General features: G+C 38.6%; 1 protein-coding gene across 1 annotated transcript in view; it reads right to left on the bottom strand.

The window, feature by feature from the left end:
• Positions 1–7,324: 7,324 nt before the first annotated feature.
• The window catches only part of LOC126365816 (ubiquitin-conjugating enzyme E2-22 kDa), a 98,269-nt gene continuing 96,141 nt past the window's right edge, over positions 7,325–9,452 (bottom strand). Inside the window, exon 5 of the mRNA XM_050008408.1 lies at positions 7,325–8,309. Within this exon, the coding sequence (XP_049864365.1) occupies positions 8,173–8,309 (137 nt within the window). The 3' untranslated portion in view covers positions 7,325–8,172. The remainder of the gene's footprint in view (positions 8,310–9,452) is intronic.

The following is a 9,452-nucleotide window of genomic DNA, read 5'->3' as shown; positions in this document are numbered from 1 at the left end:
TCCACCATTCCAGCAAAATCCTGCCCACCATTTCCAGAAAATTCTGCGATGCCTCTAAACATGTCTGCTTCTGATCATCAATCAAGTGATGTGGCACAAGACAACAACACATTTTCCTCTTCCCTAATTTCTTGGTAAGGATTTGTCACTCGGATTCACAGTTCATCCACTATCATGCCCACAATTAATCAATGGTCGTTCATGATTAAATGTCCTCACTTTCTGGATATTTTTGTCACTGACGGTGGTGGTCGTCGTCGTACGCTACAGGGATTATCAGAAACACTTTCACGGCCTCCTTCAAAATGGGTGAACCACTCACACACACACTTCACAAACAGTGTTTGATCCCCATAAACACCTACCAGCAATGCCTGGATTTCTTTCGGTGTCCTGCCAAGCTTCAAACAAAACTTTAAATTGATTGTTTGCTCGTTCACTGTCTTGCTCTCAGTTCAGAACCAACACACTAAACAAGTACTTCATCCAACAGGTCTAATACTGAACATGCACGATGCTCAACTAAACTACCATGGGTGTACATTGTGAACACTAGCTGCTACGCAGGTGCAGTGTTGAGAGTCGCCAGTGTTCCCCGATTGACTGTTCTGTGTGTTTTCATTCACCGAACTTTATTGTCAGAGGTGTGTGTGTGTGTGTGTGTGTGTGTGTGTGTGTGTGTGTGCCTCATGAGCATCACCACTGTGGGGTTTATAACCTCCTAGACCGATAAGGGAAAAGGAAGGAAATAAGGAGAAGAGGAAGTGTTTCTTCCGCCCCTGGCATATAGACTGCCCTGAATGACAGGCAAGTGTAGGAATAGTGTTGTCCTGCCATATAAACATGCTCTGCAGAGCAGCCCATGTCAGGGGCAAGAACCTGTTTTCCGGGCTCTGGCATGTAGGCTGCCCAGCATGACAAGCATGTTGTGTTGGAGTAGTATTGCTTGCTTTACCGACCTGCTTTGCATGGCGGTCTGTAGGTGAAGGGCAAATAAATGATTTAATGCGTGGCCTGCCCTGCATGACAGGCGTTTTGTAGTAGATGTATTGACCTGCTTTATTGAACTGTATTGCAGGGGCTATACGAGGTTTGTCCGGAAAATATGTATAAAAGTTGAATAATGCTTTATGTTACAGGTTGCAGTCACCGCCAGGTGGGACTACTGCTGTAATCAATCCCATCAATGCTCAGTTCGAGTCAGAGCACTCTGCGTGAAGGTGGGAGTGTGCGGCAGCTTGTTGACAGTTACCATTTTTCACCTGCCATCGGAATGGAGCTCTCTCTGATCGAGGAACAGCGCGTCAACATCAAGTTTCTGAGAATGTTGAGTGTTTGAAACAGGTTTACAGAGACAATTCTCTGAAGGAACTAACCGTGAACAAGTGGTTAAAAAGGTTCCGGGATGGCCGAGAAGAAGTGAATGATGACCCTCGCCCAGGACGCCCGTCGACATTGAGTTCCGATGCAAATGTTGAATGAATTCGGGTTTGTGATCTTAAAGACTGTAGGTTGACAGTCAGAATGATTGCTGATGAGCTGTCAGTCCCCAAAACAATCATTCACGAAATCCTGACACAAAAACTTGAAATGAAGACATTGTGTGCGAAAATCGTACGGAAACTCTCGACGCCAGAACTGAAAGCAAAGAGGATTGGTTGGAAGCAGAGGAATGAGGGGACTTTCTCAACCGAGTCATCACTGTAGACGAGTCCTGGTTTTACGAATTCGATGTGGAGCTCAAATCTCAAAGCAAGGAATGGAAACTAGCAGGAGAACCGAGAAAAAAAGTCGCAAAAATCAAGGTCCAATGTGAAGACAATGTTGATTGTTTTCTTTGATTCTAGGGGCGTTGTTCACAAGGAATTTGTCCCTCCCGGCCAGAGAGTGAACGGAAATTTTTACGTAGAAGTTCTGACAAGTCTCAGAGCTCGTGTGGCCTGAGTTCGACCAGAGTTGGCAAAAGGAGGCAAGTAGATCCTTCATCATGACAATGCGCCCACTCACACGTCACTCATTGTGCACAAGTTTTTGGTCCGAATCTCAATCACTGTGACAGACCACCCGCCTTATTCATCCGATTTAGCCCCGTGTGACTTCTTCATGTTCCCGAAATGCAAAATGATACTTTGGGGGGCGGCACTTCGGAGATGTGGAAGCCATCAAGACGGAAACAACACGGCAACTGAACATCACAACTGAAGACTTTCAGCAATGTTATCAACAGTGGAAACGGTATTGGCAGAAGTGTATCACATCTCAGGGCGAGTACTTTGAAGCAGACCATATTGTAATACCCGAATAATTGTAAAATAAAGTTATTATTCAACTTTTATACGTATTTCCCGAACAAACCTCGTATATGCCAATGGGTATGGCTAGAGACAGGTTTAGACAGACAGGATGATGGTCATGATGATGATGGTCATGATGATGATGATGATGAGGAGGAGGGGGTAGGAGGAGGGGGTAGGAGGAGGAGGAGGGGGGGAGGAGATGCATGTGCAGGTGGAGGGTGTAGAGGGGTAGTGAGCAGATGTAAAAAGAAGAGTGGGTGGAAAAAATGGACAAAGGGTGGGGGGGGGGGGGGAGAGGAGGTACACAGACAGACATGGGAGGATGAGGGGTGGACATAGAGAGGGTAAAGCGGAGATGAGTTCAATAAGTATGTTGAAAACATATGTGGGTGAACCTAAGGGGAAAAGGGTAGTTAATGATTAATTAAAGGAAGTTGAAGTACACAGCTACCAGCCCAATGTAGCATACACACTACATCCTCAAGCCAGAATGTTAACTTTAGAGCTCTGAAGAATTGTAATCAACTCCACATGTCAAATAACACCAACTGCAGTGCTTGAAAAAATTGTTACCTGTGGCTGTAATCATATGTGTCACAGTGAACATAATAAGGGCAGTGACTAGAAACTAGCTGTCATCCCAATACAGCCATCCAGATATAGGTTTTCCTCTGTTGCTCATAAATTACTTCAGGTAAATACTTTGGGTACATTTAACAATGGCCTATATTTTGCCCATACTTCTATACTGCAAGCTTGTGGCTGTCTCTAATGACCTTATTATTCTATTTTTTTAACCATCCCTCACATTACATGTTGATGTGGGTAAAGTACTATTATGCCCTAACCATTACCAGATAATTGAAGAATACCTCACCTAGCACCACGTGACTTATCTACTCCCCAAAGTCAAATTTGCATTAAAAGGAACAAGATTTCAATCTGCTGCAGCAGTGGAAGAAAAAAAGCGGCATGCGTCATCATAGAGCTCACAGAGGAAGACTTCCAGCACTGTTTCCATCAATGGAAAAGTCACATGGAGCATTGCAGGGATAGAGGAGGGGAGTATATTGGGGATGGCAATATATATGTTTTTGAAATAAACATTTTGCAGCTTTTTGAACTGGAAATTTAATTATAATCACTTTGGATCTGGCTTAATCTTTAACCCTCAAGCAGGTGTGCTGATTTTTGTTATCACGAGCATATGCACAGCGTACTTTATACACATGTAAACAATAACTGTATGTTACCAAGGTACCATCACGGTTTAAAATTCTTTTACTTTAACAGTGAAAAAATAAATGTTATTATGAGCCAAATCACTGTTTAACTAAACAATAAGAAAATAAACTGTCATTATATCACTCTGTTACTGCATGCAACTGTTACCACATGATACTGAGCCACTTGAAGCATTAAACCGCACAGCTGCATCAGATCCCAACCAAAGACTTATTCAATTACTAATTACCTCATAAACAACTGTCTCATTGTGGGATCGTGCTGTTAGCTCAGAATCTAGAGCATTTTGTTGCAGGGGTTGTAAATTTCTCCTCACCGAGCTCACTGTTTATTTTATATCACTGCAGCTTACTTATATGTATGGCAACACAGCATATCACGTGTAAGCTGAAGCAATAATGAAGGAATAGGTATGGGCTCACAATTGTACAACAGTGGAACTGAACAGTACAACTTTGTGTCTGGTTGACGCACTGCTCAAGGTTTAAGTTAAATGATACCATATCTCACTATAAGAGACAACACCGAATTTGAAAAGACTGCAGATAACAGCAGGCATCATCAAAAACTAAGAACACTTTGTACACTGGAAAAACATTAACATTAAAAACCAAATTTAACCTTGTTAGTGATTCATAGATCATTGCAAGAAGTTTTGTGGAGAAAAGGAAGAATAATGTACAACAGTCCAGCTATAAAGGCCTATAAATGATGAAATTCTTGAATAAAAACATATAATGATAGCCTACCAATAGTGCAAATTTTTTTCCTTGATGACTAACTGAAAGTTTTGGATTAAGTTTATAACAAAAGTGGCAGTGTAGTTTCAGCTCTCTCAGACTGCAGATGTGTGTGCAAGTTGCGCTTGCGTGAGTGTGTGTGCGTGGGTATGTGTGACTACCATTGGTGTTTGTGTGTCTACTGCTGACAAAGGCCTTAATGGCCGAAAGCTATGATTGTGTGAATCTTTTTATTGTGCCTATCGCAGCTCAGCATCTCCGCTATATGGCTAGTAGGAACTTTCCTTCTCTCATATTGTAACAAAAGAATATCATATATAGAATCAAACTAACATCTGTATTGCAATTAAAGTCAGAGTTATTGCCTCACAAAGCGTGCTCAGATCCCAGCTATAGCAGGATTAACTTTATCCTGTGACAATTAGGTACTGCTACATTTTAGCTCACCTCTGCACAGCACACATAGAAAATAGACAACAGACAATATGTCTTAGGCGTGGTGGACAGTTGTTAATTTCACTGAATTTAGTGACAATAAGAAAGAGAGTAGAAAACACTTTCAAAATGTTCAGTAAGTCAATGTTTTGCATCTGATAGGGTATTAATACTGAGGAAAGTGCTATTAGGCAGCACTTTCAGAATGCTACAAAGAAATATTAGCTGTTGAGAAAACTACATGCCTTTTGTCACGCAGGATTTGTGTTCCAGGTTAGCACAGAAGCACTAAGAAAGATTATTCTACCCAACAACTCTCGTTTTTAAAAAGTAACACATTAAATGAGGTACGACATGTGAATAACAAAACATAGTTGGAAAGAGAACATATTCATTTGTGTTTTATGAGAAAACAAAGCATCAAAACTCAAAAAGGATTTATTTAGAAAAGATATAAATTCATACACTGAAGACGAATGCTGGCACACTGAAAGATGAATTGTTGAACACAAGTGCCAATCAGCATTAAATTGTTCTAGACATTTAGAGAGTGACAGTGCGCCACTTCTAATAATACAAGAGCATATTTTCTCTCTCTCTCTCTCTCTCTCTCTCTCTCTCTCTCTCTCTCTCTCTCTCTCTCTAGGCATGTTTCAGATAGCACTCTGGCTGTGATACTAGTTTACCTTACTAGGTAAAACTTTCCCCTATTCAGTTTGTCATAATATCACTATTCAACAATACACTCAAGTTTTAATACAATTCTTATAGGTTGTTGAGTGCATCATATTGTAAAATTCTGAACTAACAACATTTAAGTCACTACCGTAAATAGTCTTCACCAGATTATGTAATACTAATGGAATAATGCAAATTAAACCAATTTCTCTCCTTAACCAAAAAGGAGTAACAGTATGTAATAAAATTTTCCACATGACTGGATGTAAAGAAAATGGTAGTAGTGATGTTTTTTATTGTTTTCAATTTGTGACATGTTGTATTGGCTGATTGAGCAGCATTTGCAAGTGAGTTGCTTTTTGTGATGTGGAGGTGCTACTGCTACATCCAGTGGCTGTTATGATTGGTCACAGAATTTTAAGCCTTCAGTGAGTTTACAGCCATAAATTCAGCACAGCCTCATAAGCACAGTCTGTCCATATGCTACCTACTTGTAGCAGCCAACAAGGCAGTGGAAGCTTGTTTGGTTCCACCACGGTTTATGCTGGTAGATTGCTCATCTATCTCAATCACCTCTTGTATCTTATTTAACTGACTGTCTAGCTAGCATGCAAGCCTCCTTGAACTATATATGTTTACCGCATTTGTTTTGCCACCACCAATTTTATTATGTAGTCAGAGACATTCGTGAAATTTGTGGTCTCCGCTGCATGCCAACAGGCTGCACCATCCCACTGATGTAGGCTAATTCACACACACAGCCAATATAACAAACTTTACATGTGCGCAGAAAAATCTATGGAAGAACAACCATGTCTGTATGTTCATTTCTACAATTAAAGGAAGTTTAATGCACTGTTGGCAAAAAAAAATACTCCCCACACAATCGGTGACTTCCTGCACGTATAGAAGAAGAATGAGGCACACCTGTTTAACTCATCTTTGTCGCTCATGTTCTTTATATACCACTATACTTTCTTCACTGCCAACTATTAGATCTGAAACTTGTATGTAGTTTCTATCAGCCATCAAGCACATTACTGAAAATGATAGAAAGAGATAAGTGTGTGTTTGTCGTTGTGTCAGCTTTACGTGCTATCAAATGCACAACTTATTATGTCTGGGAATAACATAGTTAAGTGAACTGGACAAACAAACATTCTCAAAGATGGCAGTGTCTGTTCATAAGGAGCACATCGTATATGAAAGAACGTTGCCACACCTTAAGCTTACCAGGCACGAGAATAAAACAACCGTAATTGAGCTTTTTTTTTTTTTCTTTTCATGTGTTTCAGAGCCTGTGCTCAATCTTCAGGGGATGGACAAATTGCATAATTTGTTCTTTGAGTTTAGTTTATTGTCACCATAGCCTATATGGTTTTTGATACGAAAGAAAAAATGAGTACTCATGTTTTTCTTCTGTATTATTAATTAAAAGTTAAGTAACAGGTACAACCTACAACCAATATACAAGCATGTGGAATGGAAAGGTCTCAGTCCACCCTTGGCTATAGTTCTACTTTTTAAGAACACTAAAAAGTTACAAAATACTCTCAAAAAACAATAGATGTGTGTATCATAGTCAAGTTGGTTCATACTCTCAATTGCAGGTAGCAGCACAATTGTGATGATGGCTTAAAGTTTCAAGCAACAATATTCCTTTTCAGAGTAAGATTTCCTCATTCTGTAGGTTACATGTTTCCTTACTATTTTCATTGTTACATTTTATTTTGATATTCACTGGACTTCTGTTTACACACCTGATTAATTTCCGACAATGTGAGAACTCTCATTTGTTACTGTTTACGCAACCAGATGGGCAACATTAGGAATACTGTTTAGTGTTATGTTAAGAAACTGGTTAATGGATATGGGAAAGCATTCAGGGCTGTGAGAAAAAAGGTAAATAAAATGTGCTGTATACAAAAAGACAGGAAACAGAGTTTTATACAATAAACAAGAACAGCAGCCAACAACAGCAGAAGTTATATGTTTAACTTAGCAAATGAACTTAAACTGTGTAATCACTGGTATGGAATGTTCTTGTTACAATAAAATGAGGCAGAAATAGCAAATTAGAGTTGAGTAAAACAATACAATCATTTTAATATTTGTGAATCTTATCATTTTCTGACTCTTTAAAAAATGAGAATATTCATGGCTATTGCTTACAGCATAAACATCTTTACTTTTTTACGTGGAGCACTATCATCGGCAGTAACAACAGTTTCATAACAAATTTCCAGGAGATTTTTTCTTATGGAACAAAATTATAATAATGTCTGAGACCATGGTCTTCCAAGGTTTAATCTTTTACTCAACAACTACATGTGCGGCAACTGTAAATACCTATTTTATTCTTTACATTACAGCAAAATAAAAACTTCAGTGTGTGTGTGTGTGTGTGTGTGTGTGTGTGTGTGTGTGTGTGTGTGTGTGCGCATGCGCACTACAACTGACATAAGCTAACAGACTGTTGTTATAGTGTTACTTAATTCAGTTTATTTAGTGTACAAATTCCAAAACAAAAAGAAAACTTAAAAATGACAACTTGCATACATGTAAGGTATTATATTCGTATTTACATTTCACATACCCTCCATCCATTTTCACAGTATACATACATTAGTAAACTACTTGACTGCCATGTGACAATGTTCCGTTTCATAACATGACTTGCATAACTGCACTTAAGGATGGATTCCAAAGAGGTGACAATATGAATATAACTATTTCACATCAGTTAATTCTCGTCATTTCACAGATGACACCGTTAACTAACTGAAGAGCTGTTCTGTGGCTCTCTCCAGATCCCAGTTGTATGACGATAAGGCTACTCGTGCTTGATGATCTTCTATTCCCATATCCGTAAGCCGTCGTATTTTCAAGTCAAAATCTGAATTCCTGTGAGGACCTAACAAAACAATAGATTAAAAATCAAAAGTTGTACAAAATGAAAATTTTCATAGACATATTTTGCACTGCATCTACCACTGCACCCACTTTTCAACTCTTCTTGGGTTTATGACTTCCTATTTAGCTGTCTGATCTGGACAAACAGGATTAATTACTACATCAAACATTAGAATTAAATTTTTAATAACTCTCCTAAATTATTCTCCTTGATATTATCGAACAATATGTGCACTGGCTACACTTCACTTCACTTCAGATACTTAATTTGAATAATTTAACACAGTTTTTATAAAGCTCGGCACTTTGTGGAAACTGATATCGTATTCAGAATAATTTTTATTTGTAGACACTGCACTTCCTGTACTACAATGAAAATTAAGATTAGATAATAAAATAAAAATACTGAATACCACAATCATGCATAGTAACTTGGCCATAATATTTAGTTATACACGACATGAAGAAAAGTGAGATAAGATTTATGAAGCAGACAATATAAATATTATATTTACATAATTTTTGTGAATTTAAATATATTCCACTAGCCCTTTCATTTTCTGTATTTATATCACTATTTCAATATTTCTATTTATAAGCCTAACAATGTTTTGATATAAATTATTAAAGGCAACTTCTTCCAAAACCTTGGCTCGGCAAAAGCTGCAATATTTTGCTTTGATACCATCTCTTTCAACCTGAACTACATTTCTTTTAGAGCTCTGCTTTCAGCAGCATAAAGCTATTGAAAATATGGGAAAATAATGGGATCTGCTGGATACTGCTTTAAGCAAATGAGTGTCTGTCGTAATATGCCACAAAAGCACCACTAATCATGTGCTGACCATGGTACACATGATGTAACAAGGTCAGTGGCAACACATCAGTCGCATCCCTTCCCAAATGATTACCCAAACAATACTTTACCACATTCCACAGCATGCTTCATCCAGGCAAGGGCTATTTGTATGGTTCAAAAACTAGCATCTTCACACCAGTGTTAGTAGCAGTCTCAAATGTTTACCTAATGTTCACGCCAATTTTCTTTCCCAAATCACAAATGGCAAGGCTGAGCAAAGCACTTAGCCAAAAAACAGCCCACCGAGCTTTGTATTAGTTCTGGTAATTCACTCCTATGACATAA

The sequence above is a fragment of the Schistocerca gregaria genome, chromosome 4, assembly GCF_023897955.1.
Source record: "Schistocerca gregaria isolate iqSchGreg1 chromosome 4, iqSchGreg1.2, whole genome shotgun sequence".
Taxonomy (NCBI): domain Eukaryota; kingdom Metazoa; phylum Arthropoda; class Insecta; order Orthoptera; family Acrididae; genus Schistocerca; species Schistocerca gregaria.
The sequence above is the reverse complement of the archived record's forward strand: the minus strand, read 5'-3'. Positions and strand labels throughout refer to the sequence as shown.